We start from the raw sequence: 24,889 nt of genomic DNA on the forward strand, positions 1-24,889 counted from the left end.
CAGACGCTTAACTGACTAAGCCACCCAGTCGCCCCTCTAACAGCCATTTAAAAAACAATCTGCTCCAGTTATCTTTACAAAGTTGAATTCTCCTTGATTTATTTTCTGTATTTATTCATGTTACTTCAATGAACACATATTACTCCTAATTTTCTTTTAAGTTAGAAATTCTTCGGAACAATCAACCTAGTTAAAGAACAGGTAGACTGTACTTTTCCCTGCTGCATATCCAGCTACTATCTTTCAGACATGCAATTTGGTTTATAAATGCATGATTCCATGACTTCACTTTCTTTCCAGGCAGGTCAAGGGATAGCACTTTCTAGCAGGGGGGTTAGAGGTAAGGGGTAGAGATGAGAAAGGAGGGAGCAGCATGTAAAAAGAACACAAAGAAGGGGAGCCAGTTAGTTATATGATTCTCATGCTAAAGCTACCCTAGAAAATAACCTTTAAGAAAGAGACAAATTTAATTTCTAAGTCACCTGCCATTAAGAACTGAAACACTTCATCACCATCCAGTTTTGATGTTAAGCATATGAGTTTCTGACCATAAAAAAAAAAAAAAAAATGACCCAAAACAGAAGAGCAGGGAGATGTCTTTAATCCTATTGGAATCTGTTTAAAAGGTGTCACATGTTTAGAATACAGCCTCGTGTTATGTATAGTCACTGTAATAATAAAAATGGGTGGCCACTTGTTAGGGTTAACTGCTAAGCATTATCAGTATGTTTTTATGTATTTCTATGGGGTTTCTTGGAGGTACAAGCTCAAGTACCAAGTACAAGCCAAGTAGATTTATCAAAAGAGTTATAGTCTACATAAGAAAAAAAGGTAAATTTGTTGTATATTTCCCATGTATATTTCAACCTGTTTCATTCTTACTGGAGGGCTAATCAAACAATCAAAAGCAAATTTCTCTTAACATTTTTGTTTACTAATTGTAAATTTTTTTTCTAATATTAAAAATTCTAACACACCAATTTAAAAATTCTAATACGCTTGTTCACAAGACAACATTGTATATTAGAATGTCTGTGGACTTTGGAATGTGCAGATCTAGGTTCAAGTTCTGAGACTTCCATTTTCTAGCTGTGTGATCTTCGGTTAATTACTCAGCAACTCTGAGCCTCACTTTCCTCATCTGTAAAAGAGGGGGAGGGAGTAATAATCTCTGAATCACAGGGATGTGACAATTACATGAGAAAACCATGGAGAGAGGAGTAGCACAAGGAGACACTCAGTACTGATTCTTGCCTTCTTCCAAAAAACCTCTTGGTGACACAAGAATAGTCCCACAGTTAAGACACATCTGAACTGACATGAATACATTTGGATTAGGCTTGAAATTATTCCCATATCACCTATCAGCTTCTGACAATGAAAGCTTAATTTTTTTAAGTTTATTTATTTATTTTGAGAGAGACAGAGAAAGCATGAGCAAGGGAAAGAGAGAGGGGCGGGGGGGAGAGAATCTCAAGCAGGCTCTATGTCAGCACAGAGAGGGATGTGGGGCTCAAACTCATGAAACCACAAGATCATAACCTAAGCTGAAACCGAGCGTCGGACGCTTAACTGACTGAGCCACCCAGGAACCCCCAAAAACTTAATTTTTTTAAACTATTAATATGTTTGAATAATGAATTCAGGCTTATCTCTAAAAATAAAAAGGAGTACAACAAGACATGGGTATTTCTGAAATGATCCCTCTTTTAGAGCCTCTCAGCTCTTCCATACAATTAAAGCCCGTCAGTTTCAGCTATTTCTTGTTTATTTGTTCAATTCAGAAACGACTTATTTAAAGGCTGTCTAAATAGGACATACTGAGTCAAAATAATTAAATACATCTGGATATTCATCTGATGCTTACTACATCAACAGATAGAAAAATTCCATCCAATTCCATTTTAGGGAACATTTACCTGAGTTTGCAATTTGAAAAAAAGTATAGTACCGTAAATGGTTAACATAAACTTTTCCTTCAGAAATCTAAAGGGGACTTGATCATTAAAGTAATGAACTTTTGTGCTTTAACAGGTTCAAGGCTGAGACTGTATAGATTGGCAACATTTCAAATCAGAGTGAGTGGTCCTTGTTATATATCTGATACTGACATACTTCCTCGCTTTAACCATTAATGTAATTCACTGCCTTTCAGAAAAACGTAAATGACCTTCAGATGGAAAAAGATGCATTCCTTACAGCACCAGAAAGCAATCTCATAACGGCAAGGCCTTCTCTGAAGCCACATTTTCTACAGACAAAAAGGACAAGAATCACACAGATAAATGAGCTGGGCACACAGGACTCTGATTTGGACTGGAGTCCTAATCTGTCTTTACCAGATGACTCCCAGAGCAAGTAGGTTAACCTGTATGCCCATCCCTCTACTGCAACATGCTGTCAGCAGTAGGATAGGACTCCCTGCCTGAAAATGGGGAAAAATACAAAGAAATGCAAAGAATGACTGAAACTATTTATGTTTAAACATATCACAGAAGGCTTAGGGAACTTAATTTGGATACAAGATGCAGCCTTTCAGTTCTTGTGCAGAGGGGCGGCCGAGCACAGGGGGAATAAGTGGGGTTTCTAATGCAAGGATAGGAGCTGGAGCCCCAGTTCTGCTTTCTATAAGCCACATGACCTCAGCGGTGTTACCGAACTCTCTGAACCTCAGTTTCTTCATCTGGAAATGAGGGAGCATAACATGCCAGTGAATGTAGCAAAATGGTCATATGCACTGGCTGGGTAGACAAGCCCCCTGCCTGGCTGAGCAAGTCACTTCTCTCAGGCCTCAATAGCTCACATGTAAAATGCGAATAATGATGCTCATTAGGTTTGCTGTGAGCCTTTCACAAACGTGCCTTGATGTGATGAGTTATCTGGAAGCCTTGGTATGCATTAAGTGCGTAATAAACAGAGGAGTGATTACTGCTTTCTGTAAAATGAGTATGATAGGAACTACTATCATTTTTGTTATAAAATTAAATGAGATAATATAACTAAAAGCATTTGATACCTCTCAATTTTTGCTATATTAAAATTAGGACTCTTCCCTTGAGGAGCTCACATGGTCAAGGCCCTGCTCCATGACAAGAGGCATGTTTCTTAATGTTACTAAGCTTTAATCTCTTCACCTGTAAAATGGGTATGATAATACTATCCCAGAGCTGTTGTAAGGATTAAATAATATACAGTGAGTGGCAAATCATCATTATCATTCAAAAAAATTAAAAATCTGACTCTAAACTACCCAGGGTGGTTGGGCTGTCTAGCGTTGTTCTTGAAGTTTTCCAAAGTCAGACTCAACACAATTCATTGTGATGCCCGGAACACAGTAAGTGCTCAGTAAACAAACATGGAATGAACCTCCCAGGGTGGCATGAGTGAACAATGAAATCTTATAATGAATTAGTAATTAGTCATTCTTTAACTTCCCATCAGGCTATACAAGAAGTTGTATCAGTGAGGTTTTAATTTTTACATAAAGTCCCTGACTTCCAAAATTTATACTAGAACAGTCCATTAAAGGACAGTTTGGCTTTTAGTGGAGATCCTTCCTGAAGATACCAAAGATTAGCAAAAATAACGTCTCACTATCCTTAACAAGTGGGGTCTCTCTTTGTTTTTTTTGTCTCAGAGGGCACATTGCAGAGTCCAGCTGATTTCTTTCAAGGTCACTGTCCTCAGAGTCTATGATAATGACCTACTTAAGGAGAGAGAGTTACTACAGAAAAAATAAAAGAACTACCATGTGGGGTCACTGTATTTAATATAAATGGTTTTAAAAGGGGTGCCTGGGTGGCTCTCTCTGCCCCTCCCCCACATGCTCTCTCTCTCCAATAAATAAACTTTAATAATAATGATAATTTGAAAAGTGGACAGCAGTCTCTTTAAAAAAAAAAAAAAGTAATGGTCTCCAAAATATCCCAGGCCTTCTCTAACACCCTGTGAATGATATCATCAATCCCAGCTCCACTATTTCTGGCCTGTGTGATCTTAACTGATCCAATCTTCAAGTTTCCTAGTCTGTATAATGGAGATAAATAAGTACATCTTCCTTCTACAGTTGTTATCAAGACAAAGTAGTAAAGAGTGAGCACATGGAAAGAACCCAACAAACGTTCAACACTGTTAAAACCTCTACCTTGACTGAATCTTCACTGTGTATTTATGTTTCCAGCTCATAATCTCTTATTCTAGTGGAGGACAATTCTTAGGAAGCTTCTATAGTTTTGAAGTCCAGTATTTGGAGAATATATCCATGTTGGTCATGCCAATACCCTTTCCAAACATTTAACCTTTAATCACGTTCTTTCTTAGTCTTGGTTTCTCCCAGACCAAAAAATCCTAATCTGTTTTAGTGTATTTTTTAATGCTATATCCCTTAACTTTTTTCAAACCTTTAGTGCAAAAAGGCTACAAACTACCTTGACTTCCTAAATGCCCAATCACCAAGAAAACATAATCCTATCATAAATATATGATTATAGCTTATTTGCTTTGTTTTGGACAATTATTAATGCTTACAGTAGAGGAAAGTCATCTTAACCTGATCTCACAAATGGTTTCAGAACTCTACTTCCCGAAGAAACCTGAGACTTCTGGGACTCGCTCTTAACTTGGGTGAGTCAGAGCAGGTGACAGATGTTTTCAGGCATCACCAGTCAATCTGAAGGTTGTTACCAGGGAAGAGCGCAGGGCCTTGCTGAGACAAAGCTACTAACTAGCCATTAACGAACAAGATACTGGCGCTCCTGGGTGGCTCAGTAGGTTGAGCGTCCGACTCTTGATTTCAGCTCAGGTCATGGTCTCACAGCTCATGGGATCGAGCCCAGCACTGGGCTCTGTGCTGACAGTGCAGAGCCTGCTTGGGATTCTCTCTCTCTCTCTCTCTCTCTCTGCCCTTCCCCTACTCACTCCCGCGCTCTCTCAAAATAAATAAACTTAAAAAAACAAACAAACGAGAAACCACCTTCACCCAGACCTCAGGCCCCACAGGGCTGGTCTGACCCCTCCTTCACTCACCCCATCCAGAGTTGTACTGGATGGTTTGTTTTTTGACTCTGTAGAAGCACAGAGATAAGTACCATGTCCTACTCTCCTTTCCTACATAAATAAGAATATTCTTGATCTTTGTGTCTCAGATGATAGAAGTGCCGATGATAGTCTTGATATTACATCCTGAGTGACCTGATTACCTAGAAGCACCCACAAGCTTTCAGAGGACAGCTGAACTTCCTTTCTCAGAAATTTTTTGAAATAAATGAAAACTGCTGTTGAGCTTTAAATACTTTGTGATGTTTTGGGGTGCTTGGGTGGCTCAGTCGGTTGAGCATCCGACTTCGGCTCGGGTCATGATCTCTCAGTTTGTGAGTTCGAGCCCCGCGTCGGGCTCTGTGCTGACAGCTCAGAGCCTGGAGCCTGCTTCGGATTCTGTGTCTCCCTCTCTCTGCCCCTTCCCTGCTCATGCTCTGTCTCTCTCTGTCTCTCAAAGATTAATAAACGTTAAAAAAGAAATTTAAATATTTTGTGATTTTTTTAACAGTATACTTCACTATTTTATATGATAATTCTCAGAAACAGTATCAATATTATTTTCATGACTACATTATAGAAATTCAAAGTAGTGACATATGTTTTTATATAGATATGACCATTTAATAACAAAACCCTGGTGTTGCTTTTTTTTTTTTCCTGCGCACATACTCATTAGTGCTTGGGAAATCTGGAATCCTAAATATCAGAGGAGGGTTTACATAGGACTGTGCCCCTATTTCTTCCCACGCGTCTCTGTTCTCACCTACAAAGGGGGGTTTTGAAGGGCAGCTGGGGTCAAGTTTGACCTGTAAGATAAACTTGAGAGAGAAAATCAGGTCCTCCTTCTATGATGGGCCTGCCATACTCACAGGCAGGAAGTGGCAAATCAAGATGACTAAATGAGAGAGGGCCTAGGGCACAGAGAGCTCCCACAGCCTGCATGAAGCCAGTGAGAAAAAGGGCCCCCGATGGAACTGTGCAAGCATACCAAGAACTACCACCAGGCACATAAGGTCAGGCTATTTCATAGACACCTCGGATCTGTAACTGTACCCTTCCAGAAGAAATCAGGGTCTCCTTTGCGAGAACAGATCGATTCTAGCTACTAAGAGTTCAGGTTTTACAGAAAGAATCCATCAGCATTGGTTCTGAGGCATGGTCTGTCACACACACGACTACTACCAACACTGTGTGGGGTTGCCCCATATGGCTTATGTTTTTTAAAAGACACCAGAAGCCCAGAATTCTGTGTACGCTTTCCAGTTTCTCTCCCAACTCACTAAGTCACAGGCAAGGTTCTTATTTACCTGTCCCTTTCCCAACTGCAAAGTACAAGTAGTCATTACTGCCATCTTAACAGGGCTTTTGAGGGGTGGGGGAAAGGAGTTTTTGCATGCTGTTTTGGCGAACCAGCAAATTATCACCTGGGTGGCTCATTCGGTTGAGCATCCAGCTTTGGCTCAGGTCATGAGCTCACGGTTTGTGAGTTCGAGCCCCGCGTCGGGCTCTGTGCTGACAGCTCAGAGCCTGGAGCCTGTTTCGGATTCTGTGTCTCCCTCTCTCTCTGCTCCTCCCCCGCTCGTGCTCGGTCTCTCTCTGTCTCTGTCTCTGTCTCTCGAAAATAAACATTAAAAAAATTTTTTTAAAGGTTCAAAGCATGTACTTCTGTCTTTAAAAAACACTCTAAAGATAGAAATGAACCATGAAGCATCAATGTCAGAGTAGATTTCATAAGCTCTCTTGCCAGGGGGTTGATCCTTCTGCTTGGGCTTCTTGGGGATCAGTGCTATAAACCCCCAAAACACAAAGTACACAAGGCAAGTACCCAGGAGATGCCCCCACGTGCTAATTGGGGAAGAGTGGTTCCCATGTCTCAAGGTGTCTCAGTACCAGGCAAAAATGGAGGCAAACATTTATTTAAACCTATGGATACAAGGAAAGCAAGCTCTCTTCTTTGAGCTGGACCATAGCTTATGAAGTTCAGTCACAGGGATGGGGAAAAGGAAGGAGTGGCCATTCATCTCCTAAAATGGTATACAAAGAGTCATGGCTCTAAGAGCATCCATACTTTCAAATGACTGAAAAGCTAATTACATGTCTGCATAATTAAGCTCCATACACTTGGGGTCACAAAAAGAGAGGAAGAGGAAGGCAGATAGTTAGGGAAAAGGCACCATAGGAAAATGAACTGACTCTAGGAAAATACATCAGTGTCTTTTCTTAAGTTTGAATAAGTTTGAGTTGCGGGGGAGCAGAGTGGGCACAGAGCCGCGTGAAAGCCCAGTGAGAGCTAAGCATGGAGACTCAGTGGTTGCTCTTAGCAGGCCTCCTTTTGTAAACACTTTGGTTAAACATATGTGGGTGTGAAGAAGGGCCTGCTTTCCTAAGAATCACTCACGACAAGGCACACCATGGACGCGGTGTTGAACTTCACGCAGAGATAGGAGGAAACAAGTTAGCAGGGGCAAAGCCTGAACCAGCACACAAAAGGCTTCTTCCTGTCTCTGGTGCCAGCAGGCTTCTGTGTAATGTGACCCGACAAGGGCTGATGGTTTCTGCCAAAGCTCAGTGTGTCTAGAGTGAGCACCTGCTGTACTGGGGCGGGGGGGTGGGGCAGGGTACAGTTAGAAAGCCCCACCCATTTTTTCCCTACTCATTACTCAAATCATTACTTAATCTGTATAAACATCAAATATTTCTTAAGAAAACTGGAGTACTTAAAATGAACTGTGTGTAGAGTTTACTAGCTTAAAATTATACCTCTCAATTGCTACCAGGGTCGAATAAAGCCCATAATCTCAACAGAGAGAGGCAGATTTACAGTTTCCTATCCTAAACTATTTCTGCCATATCACTATCATTCATAACACAAATACACGCACAGCCACATGTACGTTAATTCCCATTTCAAAACAGTTTACACTAAGTAGTAAATGTTTAAATTCTGTGTCTTCTCTCATAACCTTTTTAGCTAGACTGGATTTTTAGAACGAGCTCTCCCACTCACTTCTGGTTCTCTTGACTAATAGGACACACGGTTCCTAAGCCAAACAGGCTCCTCCAAGCACAGGAAGAGCCCTGGACTGGTGGCTTTGACAACAGGTGTGCAGCTGTGTACCACTAATTTACCTTCTCCCGAGTCTCACTGCACCTGGAAGATGAGATGAGAACGGATGTGTTATCTCTAAGATGCTTTCCTGCTACGAAATGCTATAATTCTAACTACTCAGAAAAGTGGGCTCCCTACCCTCACTCCTTTCTGGAAGACAGCAGTTGTAACTGAAATTACTGAAGGTGTGTTGAGCTGACTTGGGCTGAAGGTAGCTGATGGCTGACACCGACAGCATCTCCCGTCACGGAGCATCATGGCTCATCTCAGCACGGAAGGCACCAAGAGCAGGATTCTGACGCCCCCTCTTCTCCCCACCCCCAACCCAGGGCTTTCTCAAACGGACCAAGATGGCTGCCAGGTTCATTTGGCAGAAGACCAACCCAACTGATTCACAGGGCTTTCAACTGAAATTTGAGGAGAAAAAAAGCAGCACACTGCTTGGATAAAACTGGATGCGACGCAAGGTACGCCAGGCATGACAAGTTATGTCACAAAGCAAACAATGGGAGAAGAGGAACTTAGTAACTCTTAGGAGACAACAGCAGGGAAGAGAATGAGAAATGCTATGTAGAGTCTAAGAGGTCATATCCCGTAACAAAAGGTTAAAACAAAAAAAAAACAACAGAAGGAAGTTAAATGAAGACAAGGTAATGAGTAAGTGCTTTAAAAGTATCAACAGCTTTTGGATGAATGAGACTCATAACCATCTTATTTAAAAAACGAGGGTGATTTTCTTATTTAGAAAAAACAACCTACTAGATGAATCAAGAGTCTGTACCATATGTCACCCCTAATCTGGCCTCAGAATTGGCATCTCCTGGACCTCAATGTTAAAGCCAGCAGAGGGAAAGGAATAAGATACAAACAGAACCAGAACTTGAGATATAACTGGGATGTGGTGCTGGCCAGGGGAAGTGACCTTTAGTTCAAATTATCACACTGAAGTGGGTGCAGTCAGTTCAGGTCTAATCAGGCTGATATCCACATCCAGGGGGTCAGATATAGCAGTGAGGGTATCACAGGTCCCCAGGCCTGGCGATTCCTATTGTCAGATAGATGATGATATCCACTGTCCTAAGAATTATCTCCTGGTCATTCATTCGCCCATCCATCCATCCATCCATCCATTGATTCAAAAAATATGTTCTGAGTAGCCTACCCTGGTACTGTGCTAGGCACTAGAGATATTAATAGTGAGATAAAGACAGACCTAATCCCTAACTTCACGGAGTTTACAATCTGGTAGGGGAGACTGACATTAATCAACTAATCATGTAACTGTGATAAGTACTAGAAAGGAGATTTCTTGGCACCATAACAACACACAGTGGGGGGCTGTAGTCACACCTGGGGGTCAAGGCTTCTCTGACGATGTGATATGATGTGATGTGATGTGATGTGATGTGATGTGATAATTAAGTCAAGAACTCAATGGCCAGCAAAACCAGTAGATTAGTAGGTGAGGTTAAGAAAGCTTTAGGCTTTAGGCTTAGGCTTTCTTTCAAGTTCCTGGGATGGAGGCAGTATGGTTTCTTGAGGAGTTGAGAGAGCCAGTGTGGGTGGATTACTGACAAAAGGTTCAAAATAGTGGGAGAGGAGCACAGGGAGGAGTCAGGCCAGGCAGAACCTGCCGGGCCACACTAGAGGTTTCCAGCTTTATCCTAAGTGCAGTGGAAGGTCACGGAGGTGTTTCAAGCATGGGGTGACATAATCAGATATGCATTTTTTAACATCTCCCTCCGACAGCATCATAATAGAAACAGGGCACGAGCCCAGCCTAGGGCTCGGCACACAGGGAAGGGTGTACAGGGAAAACAGCAGCTGAAATGGACAGAAGGGTGGAGTCCAGGAGCTGCACTTGGGAAAACCAGGAAGCAGCCTGAGGCACTTAGCTGCCCACACACATCATCTGACCACGGGGATGAGGCTCCTGAGGCTCACCTCAGCTCCAGGTGAGCAGCAGAGCCCATGGCCTTGCAGCTAAGATTCAGGCAGCCTTCACCTCATACATTCTGGTTCAGCGGTAAAACCCAGGCATCTGTACTTTTTTTTTTCTTTAATGTTTTATTTATCCTCAAGAGAGCACGAGCAGGGAGAGGGGCAGAGAGAAACTGAATAAGAGGATCAGAAGCTGGCTCTGCAGAGCCCAGTGTGGGGCTTGAACTCATGAACTACGAGATCATGACCTGAACTAAAGTCGGACGCTCAACTGACTGAGCCACCCAGGTGCCCCAGCAGGCATCTGTAGTTTTAACAGGCTCCCCAGGTGACGCTAATATGCACCAAAGTCTGAGAACAAAGGGCGTAATTTTTAGTGATGATAAAAAAGGAAAATTACCCAACACTATTCTGATTTAATCTTCCCTATCAAGAATGATCTTCAAATAGAATGAACACAACAAACATGCTTAAGAGGAAATTAAGGCTCGGGAGAGGTAAGAAGACAGAGGAGAGAGACTTGTGCTTTAAGTGAATTCAAGGTTCTGCTCCAAGATGAATCATACCCCACGGTATTGCAAGAACTGTGGAGAACAGTAGGCAAAGGGTTTCTATTTGACAGATCAGGGCTACAAAGTCATAGTAAAAGTAAAGTCTGTCTCCCCATAACTCCACTCACTACTAATCTTAGCTTTGCTCGCTGGCATTCCTTCCCCCCCACCCTCCACCCCGTGATACTTATTAAATTGCTTGAAGGTAATGCCTTTACTGCACAACATCTAGTAGTTTTCCATTTGCTTACCCCATTTACCTTATTCTGCAAACAGCATTGCTATTGGTAAAATCTCAATGTCAACTAGTTTTTTGGAGCCTCTGTTGGTGACCACTTGCTTGCAAGCCCACTGAAAACTCTAAGTCACCTTCCACAACCTGTGTACCACGGGCTTGTCACACTTGAGCTCCACGGTGACAATCAGAAAGCAGAATGGGTTCACTAAAAACCTGCTTCTTAGGATTACTTCAGCAACAGACTAGAAGAAAAAGCATCCATCCGTTGTGCATCTTGACCTCAGCCAGGTAACTAACTACCTTATCTCTAATGTGATTTATAGCCAGCTACAAGGCCTACCAGAAAGTGGTAGCGGGGATGAATCGAGGTGAATCATGGTCAGCTTTGAAAGAGGTGCATGGTGACAGGTTCAAGGGCGTTCTGATCCTAGTTACATCCAGCATGTTCCCTAAAGTCTTAAAGAATTAGAAACAACCTATCTAAGCTGCAAGATGAGACCACGTTGTGAGGAACAGCCAACATACTGGGTGAAGCATCAGAACTCTAAAATAACCCTAACAGGATGGAAGGAGGAGATGGAAGCAACATAATGAAACCGAATAAGAAAGTACAGTGCTGCCCTTTGGTCAACTCCAAGACAGGATGGGGGAAGCCTGCCCTAAGATCAGAGCTCTTCTTGGACTGCAGGCCACAGTGGGACAGGATGACAAAAAGTTAACACAGTCTTGGAATGCATTAACAAAGTACCAGAAAACCCCTACTTCTCCGGTCATACCTAGCTGGAGGGCTGTGTTTTCTCAAGGCGGCATCAGATAGAGCCTCCAGCTGCCATTATGAGGAATGGTTGAAGGAGCGGCCAACAGCTCTCATCTGCCCTCGACCTTTCCTTAAAACACTCCTACTTCCCTCCTGAACTGAAACTCAGACTTGCCTGGATCTTTCCTCCTAACCTTTCCACTTGGCTCATTCTCCAAGGTCACCAGACAAGATAACTCCTCTTCAGAAGTTCTTCCATCTTTGCCATGACCTACCAACCTCCAGGACATTCCTCCACACTGGTAAGTGGCTCAACATCTTCCTTGTTTCCCTGACTTGTACCAAGTCCTACCAAGTCCTGGGAGAAACTGTCATTCTCCCGGTGATCCACCAGAGCCCACCCCCTATTCCCAAACTGCAACCCATGCAAGAGACACACAAAATTATGCTCGTGGGCTCTTCCAGTTATCTCTGTCCTTAGCCGGCTCCTCAGCAACGCTCAACCAAAGTCATTTTCCCTTCCCATCATTCACCTTGATGACTGCTCCAAGACTACTCACTATTCTTCTCAACCCTCTCCCCTGCACCCTCCCCTCCACCTAAAACCACCTTGTCAGATTTAATCTTCCTGCAACACCGATTTTAACTCTGAGAGTTTCAGAAACCTGGTCCTAAGTTTCTTATTCCTAAATGGCTTCACAAGATGGACTCTTCCGTGATATCCATCTTTTGAAGACTGCTACCACCAACTGTTTAGAAACAGTGAAAAAGCAAGTCTTTATTCAAAGCAAACAAAGCCCTAGGAAAAAAAATCTGATGGTCTTACGTGGTCGTAGTGACATACGATTTTTCCTTCCTGCAATATTTCTGCACATATTAAAATGAAAATATGGAACCAAAGCACTTTCTAAACAGGTAACATTTGTAAGGTATTGCTGTCACTATTAACAGTACATAGTACAATGCATACCAACTCTGCTTTGAAGCCCCAGGCGCCCATCGATGATTAATCACCAAAATGCTCCACTGGACCATCCACTACATCACATGGACCTGCCCTTCTCCTGAGTTAGCCTTGTAGGTTAAATATTTCATTCAACGTGAGATTCCTATTCTGATCATTTTGTCTACACTCTGTTGCAAAAGGTGAAAATGGGCTGGAAAGGTCACCAGGCAACTAGGAAAGAGGAAAGTCATGCATACCATAACGCTCTGGAAAATAATGAGAAAAAAATCAAGACTTCCTTTGGGGCAGAGACCCAAAGACAGGCTAGAAACGGAAGAGTCTTGGGGAAGGATAAAGCGAGGCATTATGTAGATGGATTCTTCTTATCACAATTAGATATTAACTATGCATCTTCTATTCCAGACGGGAGGAAATTACAAAGACAAGTTTTTGAAACTCATGAAATTAATTTTTCTTGGAACACTGCCCCTCTCTATCTTCCTAAAAGCATAAGAAAGCCAGAGCATCTTCAGTTAATAAGGGAATTCCTACTAACAGAAGTCCAGAGACCTGTAAGAAGTTAATCTACAGATGATGCTAACAGGCTAACAACAGCATGACATGTTGACCACCAGCCTTTCGCAGGGTCCTACTAAGCTTTCTTCTTCAAAGCCAGCGCAGGGTGGACCTGAACTCTGCTCTTCATCATAAGGTGGCCGCCAGAGCTGAAGACATGTGCAATTGTGTTGACACAGAATTTGTGCTGTTTTCTCACAAGGACTGTAACCAGTGACCTCCCCTAAAATGATTCCCAGTGCACAAATGGGCACAGCAGCAGCAAATTGCCCTGACTGGTCTACCCAAGTAAGCTCAAAGGAAGAAGATGGGACAGGACTCTCTAGTAACTTCAGAAATTAAACAGTAGCACCACCAAAGTACAAGAATAGTACTTTCAACAGCCGGTCTCTGAATGTGGCGATTTCAGTTCCTTCGGACGCGAGATGCCTACGGGCGAGTGAGACCACGGTGGTCATAAAGCAGGAGACCTTGCTTAACTCCCATTCTCCACACCCCACCATCATCTCACAGGGAGGGCACCTGAGGCCACTCTTCCTGCTAACAGTGTCCGAGCCCCTCTCATGACTTCACCCTCCCTCACACAACCACCGCCCCCCAGCCACCAGCCCCGCGTCCACTTCACCTCTCACCCTGTGTCACATTAAACAGTCGTGTGATCCCTGTGCACTTGAACAGAGCAGCAATTTGAGACGCACGCTACTCAGCTGTGCTTTCCTATTTGGGAAAGGATTATGCTAGTAAATGTTTCAGTGTGAGTACAGTGGACTCGGGCCTGGGACCTCCAACGTACACAGGCCAAGCTCAGGCGCCCGACTGCCTGAGAGCCTTCCAATGTTTAAAGGTGTGGCATTTGCCAAGGGAATATGGAATCGGACCGAAGTCGGGTGGAAACTACTTCGCTTTGGTCAAGGTAACTGCTGGTAAGATTATTATCCTACATGATGCCTGGCCAGGTTATTTTCTAAGATATTCCTAAGAATGCTACCTTGCATCTATGCTCCTATAACTATAATTTAATCATTAAAACCAGTTTTATTGCATTTTAAAGCATGATTCAGACACTCTTAATGCCTCCCTTTTCTGAAAATATCTCTGAGGATTCTGAATAATACCCAATGGAGAGAAGACAAAGAGATTAGTCCCTTAGGACACCTACCACTTAGATTGTCAGCAACATGACTGACGTGATAGGGATGGGGGTGACTGCCTACCAAGAATCTGGAACTCACAGTCAACTATAATGGCTAAAGAAGCTTTCGGGAAGTCATTTCTCAAAGAATCAATTTCTTCCACCTGGAAAACACATACTTTTAAGAATTGTCTTAAGGCTTTGATTAAGAACTTTATGTAAAACCAGTATGTCAGTGGGGAAGAGCTGCATAAATAAAATGACGTAGGTACTGAAACTGGGGGAAACCAAGCCACGATAGAAGTATGCTTCAGCCTCCCAAGAGTGCACGGTGGTTAAGGAGCATGGGACCCTGAAGCAAAGCAGATCTGGCTTTAATTCCTACATTTACCACTTAATGGTTTGTAAGTGGGACCTTGGGCGAGGTACCTGGCCCCTCTGACCCTCAGCTTTCAAAATAATGCCACCTATCTCACAGAGCTGTTGTAAGGAGCGTTATGAACTAACCTCATTATAATGCCTGGCACACAACATGCTTTTCAATAAATAAAGGCTAGCTAAGAGTAAGTCAACCAAATAGGTACTAGGGCTAGGATAATAGTGGATCACACTTCCCGAAGAGGTCAATGATCCATTCGTCACCAAACCAAAGTGACAAGGCAACAGGCACTATGTAAGACAATGGGGACACAAAGCTAAATAAAACATGGCCCAGGGCTTAGCCGGTTAAGCGCCAGACTTCAGCTCAGATCATGATCTCACAGTTCATGGATTTGAGCCCCACATCGGGCTCTGTGCTGACAGCTGGGAACCTGGAGCCTGCTTCAGTTTCTGTGTGTGTGTATGTGTGTATGTGTGTGTGTGTGTGTCTCTCTCTGCTCCTCCCCCACTCACTCTGTCTGTCTCTCTCTCTCAAAAATAAACATTAAAAAATTTTATTAAATAAATAAATTAAATAAAATAAAACATGGCCCTAGACTTTGAAAGTTCAAAGTCTGATGAAGGAGACAGACGTGTAAACAAGTAACTGTCGCCACATGGACTGGCGGTATGGAAGCCTCAGGCTCAGTGTGGGTAGGTTGGAAGAAGCCTGACAGAGGTGCCAGCCTTTGATCTGAGTCTTGAAGAAAGAAGAAAAAATGCTAACCATCCTTAACTCTCTCCTGGGCTACTGCAGTAACTTCCGAAACGATGACCCTGCTTCAACCATTGTCTCCTTATGATCTGTTCGTCACACAGCAACCAAGGTGATTTTTTAAAAGCATGTAAATTTGATAAGGTCATTCCCCTGCTTCACATCCTTCAAGAGCATCCCACTGCGATCAGAGCAAAACCCAAGCTCCTTACCAGGTCCTTGAAGGCGCTCCATAATCCACTCCCTGCCTGGCTTTCTGTTATCATTTCCTGTGTTTGCTACATTCCACTTACACTGATCTTCCTGACCCCTGAGCAACCACAGTCACTGCTTCCCGGGAGCCTGTGCATGAGTCTTCCGTGGCCGAAAATGCTCTTCCTCACAGATCTTCAAAGCTCTTAGGAGAACCCTGTCCCAACTTTCTAATCAAAATTACCTTTTTCTTTCCCTAAGTTGCTCTCTAATGCATTACTCTATTCAATTTCTCAAAGCATGTGTTATTGTCTGAAATTATCTCGTATGTATGCTTATTTACCCATTTACAGACACCGTCTGTCACGAAAAGGGGAGCTCCTTGTCAGCAGAAGTTGTATCTATCTTGTGCACTTACTTAACGCCTGGCAGATAGTAAGCACTCGAGTATTTTTTGAATGAATGAATAATAGAACAGCAGAACGCCCAGCCCCAAAGGTTAGATGAATGTCCCAATCCACCAAACCCAAGGGCCTAGGTTTGCTTTTGTTGCTGTTGTTGTTGTTTAGGTGTAGCTCACTCACCCACAAAGTACTGAGGTTAAAACAGTGACTGTCTTGAGCAGTATCTCCTAACATAATATCCCTAACTCCACTGCTAAGCACCACGTTCTGAATCAAAAGAAGTAGCCATTTGTGACCGACTAGGTGTTTCCTAGCACCCAGAGATAGGCACGAGATGTCTGAAGACTAAAAAAAAAGAAAAGAAAAGAAAAGAAAAGAAAAGAAAAGAAAAGAAAAGAAAAGAAAAGAAAAGAAAAGAAGAGAAAAGAAAAGAAAAAAGATACAGAGGAAGCAACTTCCTCAGGAAGCCATAGGAGGCCCTGGGGCCTTCAGATAGAACATCAGCCATTAAAGACGACAACAGAAGGACCATCACACCAGCACAGCAGAGAAGCCAGCCCATTGCACAGCTAGGACCATTAGCCCTAGGAACTACAAGAGACACTGGAGAACACTAATATGAAACACTCAGTGCCTATCACTTCCTCAGTTTATGACTTCTAACTTCATTTCACCCCTTTTCTGTTGGCAAGTGTATATATAGTAGTTACCATACAACCATGATCATCATCTATAGTCTTGGGGTAAGAGCTTGAGATATCAAGAGGGCCAAGCCAATGAGAGATGACAAACTTCTGTATCCAAAGGATTCCATGAACTAAAAAATGCAGACGTTACATACTGCGGAGAAGTTACAAAACCCATCGTAGGCAAGGCTCGTAAGTAGAACTTACATTTAGGCATGCAATTGTGTAGATCCTACACTGGAATGAAACCAAATGGTTTCACTATGCAAGCGTTATACCGAAATGTGATTTCTGCCACTGGTGCTCATCACCAGGGAACAACAGCACCCTGAGACAGGAAATGAGAGAGAACAGTTGATGCCAACAAGGCATGACATCTCAGCTCTTCTTGTACTGACATCTTGTCATCTAAACTTTCATTAATTCAACATTTCACCAGATGTGCCTACCACTGTGCCTACACAAGCAAAATTAATCCCTGTAATAAATCCCTTGAAGAATCTGCAGTCTAGCAAGGTGGAAACAAAGAAACACCCAGAAGCTGTAAAAGAAGGCAATCTCAACTACAGCTTAGAGGCTAGATAGGCAGCCTCTAGACACAGGTCCCAGGACTCTTTCCTAAAGAAGGTAACAATGACCTTGAGGGATGGATGGCACCTTTCTGCAGACACAGACCACCGGAGATAGAACAGCCTAAGTAAGAGGGTGCAGGGAGAAGAATGTGGACTCAGGAAACAACAACATTACAGTCCAGGGACAGATGTGGCTGTGTGAGGGCTGGGAAGGATCGCTATCTCTTCAATTAGACTTTAAGTCAAGGACAGGGCACTTTTCTTCTCCCCTCCTCCTGTATTACCCGAGACCTAATTCTCTATGTGTGGTAGGCTCTAAATTATCTTCACTAAATAAATAAGAAAATTAACCCAGAGAGGAAAAAAAGTGAAATAAATTCACTTCGAAGTTGCTGCTGTTCTTGGATGTTCTTGGATTGTGTAATAATTTGGGTCACAGTAGAAGTGTGCACACCCTCAGTTATAGGGAGATACTTATACCCATCACCTCACTAACAGTACAGAAGCATGTAAGGAAAGTGCACATGGCCAAGAGTGGGTAGGGGTGGCACAAACACATGTGTCAATCTGCACATTGGGAAGGCTGCTGGAGACAGTTGTTGGGCCCAATACTCTGGATGCTAGAAAAACGAGAAGACTGATCTATAAATCAATCATTCTAGTGCTATAATCGCCAATGCAGAGCTAAGACTCTTGTGGTGTCATTCCAGAAAGCTATCGGTACCTAGAAATACAACTGTTTTCTGTTTTCATTTTTTAGAAATACATCCAGTGAGTATTTAAAATATTATTTTTAATTGATCATGAGGGAGTTGTAGCATGGTACTGTATAAAAAAAAACACACTACGTCAGGAGTCAAGAGACTGAATTCTGCTCTGCCACTAGCTTGCTGTAAAGCTGCAGACAAGAAGAAGCTTAACCTTCCTGAGCCTCCCAGCGGGGAGGGAGGTGACCAGAGGAGGAGAGCCACGTCTATGGAGGTGGTCACGACCCTGGTCTGCCCAGATGCTCTCCTGGTATCCCCATGTCTTACACCTTCTCAGAGCCTTACTCTGTGCACTCACATCTGCTGGTAACATGTAGATCCCCCTTACCACTTTTACCGGCCTTTTGGCTAATGATACCTAAGATACCTTCAGTTTCTAAAACGTCCTCTGGTGCTTTTTTATGACGTCATCTTCAGGTTTGTGGTCAAAGCCTTGAGGAAAGCATCTTCTTAAATGAATCTAGCAACACACAGTTTCCAAAAGCCACTTTGAAAGCATTAGTCATTAGTACAACATAATTAGCAAACAGTTAAGGATTAGAACACAGAATCAAACATTTAAAGAGCTCAGGGATTGCCAATCATAGCACATATATTTTTCTTATATATATTTTGTTAGCCATCATAAGTCCCTTACAAATCACATATAAACACTCTTAAATATGTATACAAATGGGTACGTGTGCTCACACACACACACACACACACATACACACAGTCTAAAGATTACTCTGAAGACAAAAGTACAGCTATTTATGAAGCTTCATCGAAGATCTAAAGCCCACTACTTTAAATGCAGCAGCACCTATAGCAACAAGCTTGAAATTCACAAGTTAGTGTGAATTTCACCCTTATATTTTTATCAAGGATGCCTGCCTAGTAAACACAGTAAGCTTAATTCCTACATATCAACATTTAGTGATTTCTTTAGGCTAATCCATGGCTATTGTTCACAGAGCTCTAATGTTCTTCCCTGATGCAGAGATCTGGTTCTCTGTAGTGTTTAGATATTTTATTTTTATAATTCTGTATTATCTATTAAATATGTACTCAGGCATACCCATATATTCAGACTCATATACATATACCCACAGAAACCTACTCTAAATAAATATCCAAGAAGACATATCCCTAATACGGGCAGGGGAGAAAGAGAGGAAGGTCATTCCATTTATAAACAGTTATGTTTATAATCTTTTAGGGACACTCAACACGTAAGCACTATCAACCAAAACCTAACCGTTAGAATAGTTTCTTGTACATTTTGTTTTGAGTTATTTTCCCTCCATTCTGGTCTACCTCTGCCAACAACAGAAGCCAGATGACATGACTAAGTGACATCAGCTCTCAGTATTTCTGATGGGCAACTTAAAGATCTATGACGACTGACATAACTCCTCTGTCACCAGGACCCAAGAGCAATCACACTAAAAGCAAGATCTGTTTTTGCACAACTGGGGCAGAAAAGAGAGAGAGAGAGAGAGAGAGAGAGAGCTGGGAGTCTTACTGCACCAAATGTGAATGATTAGTGTGTAATGCAATGCTGATGTTAATTTTTAAGAAGAAAGGTAAAGCAAGCGGCTTACTAGAATGTAGTAATAAAGAGACATGTCGCAAGAGGAACTGGAGCTAAAAGTGAATCAGACGTGAATTCTGTCTGCCCAATGAGCCGCTCAGTGACCTTGCCTTATACCCACCAATCAAGGCTTCCTGTTAGCCCTGGGCAATTTTCAGGCAAACTGAATGAAATAGTTATACATGTAAGAAATGTAAGCCCAAATCTGAGACGGTAAGACTAATCTTCTAATAGTGAGGGTGCGAGGTTATCCCCTGCACTAGCCGGGCACAACACAGAAACTCACAACAAACATTCTCCCGGAGAACATAGTCGTTACCATCCACTATGTTGCACACTGACATCACCAAGAAGTGCAACATTAGCAGAAACTTCCCCCAGGTTTTATCCCAAAGTTACTGAACGTTGGAATTTTTTTTTTTTTTAATCAAAAAGGTCAGTCTCTTCACATCTTGATTCTTTAATAATAAGCCATTTCACAGCCCAGGAGTATTGAAGTGAGTACATCTCATGTGGTAGCCCCTCACCCCCAGCCTGCCGGACTGTGTGCAAGTGAAACCTAGGAGTCTGTCTTACCTGTAATCTGACTCTGTCCTTGTGGATTAAAAGGACTTGGTGCAGAGTTCAGGGAGGGCCGTGGGTTCTGAGGCGGGACACCTACTCTCATACTGGGATGAGGAATGCGCCCTAAATCACTGAGGCGGTCAGAGAACAAACTAGGTTTAGAGTCATCAAGCTTCTGTCTGTGCCCTGGAAACAGCAAATCATAAAATAAAAGCATATTAATGAGCTGAACAATTGACCATACTAAATAGATATGTGAACATACATACTGGGGGTTTAAAGCCAAGGGATTATCAATACTGGTATTTATAAGGAAGTGTCTCTACAATGCCTTCCATTTCTAGTGGCTTTCTAAGCATCATCTGGTGTGGAGCATTCCTAGTTCTGTGCTACAAACAGAGAGCTGAGGGTCCCCGAGGGTGACTCGGAGCTGACACCAGGACTCAGGAAGGGCTGTCTGCGTGCCTCGTCCAACCCTCTGGGCGAGGGTGGGAAAGGTGAGTGTGTTCTGGGCTATGTTCGCTTACTTCGTGAAGGAGGAAACTTCCCGCAAGTTCAGAGTCTGTGCATGTCACACATGTTATCCCAAAACTGGGGCAGAAACAGAGACAAACATTTGTCAAGGGGCAATTCCCATGATAACCATAGTGACTTTTCTTTTTCATGTTACAACTAGACCTTACTGAGACTCTCCTGAAAAATTAAAACTCAAACCTAGAACCCCTTTCAGAGGAAAAAGTGGAAATACGGTCAAGGAAATGCAGATTCTCAAGAGGAATCTGGGTATTTTGTGACACCCCCAAAACCTCAAAGCATATAATAAACTATGTGAAATCTGACAGAATGCTTTTTTCTATTTTAAATCTAGTACTACGGTTCTGTATAAGAAATGGAAAAACACCCTCTGGGTTACCACGTGAATGTGAGATTCCACTATTAACACAAAACAAAACATAACTTTGTTTCGCTTCTAGTTTATTCAAGTCTCAAATCGAAGGAAATTCTAGATAATAAGGAAATACGCCCGCTAAAATATAACTCAGGTTCTAAGGCTTTTTGAAAATCATGAGATCACTTGTAGCAAAGAGTGGAGTATGGGCTTGGTGCAAGTGTAACAGAACAGCGTGTGAGACTTGGTGCCACGTAAGTTAAGTGCACATCTGCAGAGTGGTGCCGAGGTGAACGAGCAGGGTAATGCCTCATACATGAACAGAAACATACTGTAGATTCCTTTTTCCATATTCTGTACCAGAATGAGGCCTGAGTATGTCACCCTAACATACTGTAACTGAAACCGAAGCAGATTCAAAGAAGAGCCATTAAGATGATGACTGGGGGGCGCCTGGGTGGCTCAATCAGTTAAGCCTCCAACTTCGGCTCGGGTCAGGATCTCACAGTTCGTGAGTTCGAGCCCCGTGTCGGGATCTGTGCTGACAGCTCAGAGCCTGCAGCCTGCTTGGGATTCTGTGTCTCCCTCTTTCTCTGCCTCTCCCCTGTTCAGGCTGTCTCTCTCCCTCTCTCAAAAATAAATAAACATTAAAAAAAAATTTTTTTTAAGATGATGACTAGAATCAGAATTTGCCCTTTGAAGAAAAATCAAGGAAATTAGGATTATTACCCACAAAAGAAGAAAACCTGTAAGGAGGATTATTAAGAGCTTTCAAGAATCAGGAGGTATATTCTATGGGTAGCGAGAATACCTCATCTTCCTCTCGGTACAAGAGGACAAGAGGAATATATCAGGATAGGGTTAAGTTGAACATTAGAATTTCCCAACTATAAGCTGTCTTCATAAGACAAATTCCTTATTTTATTTGCCCCAAAATGTATTTTCCTGTCTCCTTTTTCATTGCCTACCCAGCCCAAAGAAAACAGACAGGAAGCCAAGGCTTGGTAATATGAGTTTAGCTGTCTCCACAGCCAAACATATTCCAAATAGGCCCATTAACTGAAATGGACCCACCACCCTATTTCCTGCCAGTTGGGGCATCTGCTATAATGAGGGACTAAGACCAGGAGAAAAGTGATCAGGAAAATTCTCTGTGCGTGGATGGGTGTTTTCCTTGTTGTTTAGAACTTCTTATCCGGATTATGAACAGATTTTAGAACTCTACACGGCCTTTAGAGATTGGCCCAAACAGCTCCTGGAGCCCAGCAAGCACGGTATTCACAGACAAAGCGACGAAGGCCTACAGAGGTACCACAGCTAGCCTGTGGTCTTCAGCTATTGGCTGGTTTGGCCTGGAAGAGGATCACAGTTCTCATCCTAGCTGACAACGCTTTCCACTCATCATGTGGCCCCATCAATGCTGGCATTCTAGATTTATCTTCCCTTCCTCTCACAGCTGCTGTGGTGGACTGAAAATATCCAGATCAACAGAAAGAGACACCTACGAGCTAAGCCCCATGTGGTACCACGGCTGGTTTTCAACGCAAGCAGAAGCAGCAGCAAGGATCCAATTACAAAGTTAATAGCTCACCCATTACCCTAAACAAACTTCCATCAATACATCTTGCTGTGTCTAACTAGTTTGACAATTAGGGAATTATACAGTACTTGTCACAGTTGGATCCATGGATTCTGTTCCTCACATACATACAAAAAAAAAAAAAAAGCATTGGTGTGGTGTTGATACAGCTGTAAACATTAACAAGAAAGCTTATGGAATTGTCCCTGGAAGTTATTTTTTTTAATAGGCCATATTTTTGGAATGGCAGATTCCCTGAGGGCTAAGGGGAGGGCTACACGATCTTGCCCGGTTCCTTTAAACACTGGGACTTTATGTGGGCTATGGGTCGCAAGAAAACTTAATAAAGCTTTGCCTCCGCTTTCTACAGCCTTTTCATTAGGCTTTCATGGAGACTGTAGGAGATGTGAGCTCAGCATTTGGACGTGTGAGTTCACTTTGTATTTTCTCTTAGCCCAGTGCTTCAGGGGGGATCGTAGGAAGTTGGAGGCAAGAATACAGAGAGGACTCACGGCATCGCTGATCAGTATGAAAACTGGAGGAGCAGGTGAAATTTTAAAAGCCTCAATGGCCTTCTGGAAATCACCTTCACACGTGAGCTACCAAGGATCTACAGACACCCAGAGTAATTCAGGGAGCACCTGTCTGTGGCTGCGCATGTACAAAAACACATACACGTTTCTCCTTGCAGATGCCTGCCCCTTTGTAGCTACCACCACAACCACAACAAAATTCTTACAGGACGATGAAGAACAAAAGCTGAACAGGTTCTTCATCTTTCAACCATGACAAATACCGGCTACCGCTAAACCACATCAGGGTTAACATGCGAACGATGGGCTGCAAGAAGACGTACTGAAATCCTCCACACTCAGGCAGTCCCTTAAGAAATCGAGAACACGGAAGACAAGGGCACATCGAGTTAAAGCAAAGACAGGGTCCTCTGCCGTGGTACGGGGAGAGCTGAACCTCATCCAAAGGGCCAAAGAGTGGGTCCTCCACATAGGAGGAAAGCATAAAGAACGCAAAACTGTTGTGTTCTATTTGAGACTGTGTGAAAGCTCGGGCACGGATCGTCTCTCTAGCTGTACTTTCTCCTTCGAGCAGTGGTTCCTCCACTCCAGCAGGATTAAGAAAACCCTCCAGGGAGCTTTGAAAAATATAGATGTCCAGAACGCACATCAGCTCCATTAGATCGGAATCTCTGAGAGTGGGTTCTGGGGAGTTCTTGTGTAAGATAACTCACAATCCGATGGGCAACTGAGGTAGAGAACCACTGCCCAAGGTGACCTCACAATCTCATGCACTCGGTGCCACCTATTTGTGCCGGGGACTCCCCCATTTCTGAGGTAAGCCCTGACTTCTGTCCTGAGTTCCAGGTCTGTGTGTCCCACTGCCTACCTGACTCTCCCCTGGGATGTCTACAAGATATTTAAATGTGGTATACTTAAAACAGAATTCTTGACTCTTCTCACCAGCGAACCCCATTCCCCTCTCAGAGTACCCTCATCTCAGTAAGTGGTGCCAGCCACTCAGTCACTGCAGCCAAAAACCTAAACATTTCCCTTTATTTCCCCTTACCCCTCGCACCCCACATTCAATCTATTACCACATCTCGTCATTTCCGTCTTGAAAGTGTATCTCAAATCCATTCAGTTCTCTCATTTCTACTGATACAGCCCTAGTCCAGGACCCCACCACCTTTCCCTGGGCATCTGACACTGAATCCTTTGAGTTTCCCATCCCAGGACCTCTCCATACTCCTGAAATACTCTCCCCCTATTTCTTTGCCCACTCCTTCTTATCCCTTAGGCCTCACAGTGAACACCACCTCCTATGAGAGGTCTTGTCTGCCACAATAACCAGAGTAGGTCCCCTCCTTCTAGAGCACACCCTCCATTTATTTCCTTTATGGCTATTACCACAATCTGTACTTATCTCGCGTACTTATTTGTCTCACCTGCAAGATATGAACCCCGTGAGAATAAGTGCTCTGTCTTGTTTAAAGTTGGATCTCTACAACCTAGTCCAGTGCCTACCATATAGTAGGTGCTCAACAAATATTTAGGCAATGAATGAATGAACGTGAATAGTCTCTCCTCTTTTAGATAAACGTCCAGGTTGAGAAAAAATTTTCTGCCCCGGCATATCATATTATAATGCTATCTTTCCCCCCCAAAAAACCCTTCTCTTATCTGACAACCTAGGGAATCCAGTGGGCAAAGCCTTTCTTTAGAG

At 43.0% G+C, this 24,889-nt stretch overlaps 1 protein-coding gene across 13 annotated transcripts in view; it reads right to left on the reverse strand.

Moving 5' to 3' along the window:
* Nucleotides 1-24,889, reverse strand: part of RUNX2 (RUNX family transcription factor 2) — a 326,738-nt gene that overhangs the window by 140,267 nt on the left and 161,582 nt on the right. For 9 of the 13 annotated variants that reach the window (XR_008423075.1, XM_019457306.2, XM_019457310.2 and 6 more), the window contains exon 6: nt 20,196-20,369. The exons of the other annotated variants lie outside the window; for them this stretch is intronic. Coding sequence is in view for 8 of the 9 variants with exons in the window: in XM_019457306.2 (XP_019312851.2) it covers nt 20,196-20,369 (174 nt within the window). In the remaining variant the exon portion in view is untranslated. The remainder of the gene's footprint in view (nt 1-20,195; nt 20,370-24,889) is intronic. 13 annotated transcript variants of the gene reach the window in all.

Source organism: Panthera pardus, unplaced genomic scaffold (genome assembly GCF_024362965.1).
Source record: "Panthera pardus isolate Hobbes unplaced genomic scaffold, ASM2436296v1 HiC_scaffold_17, whole genome shotgun sequence".
In the NCBI taxonomy this organism is placed as follows: domain Eukaryota; kingdom Metazoa; phylum Chordata; class Mammalia; order Carnivora; family Felidae; genus Panthera; species Panthera pardus.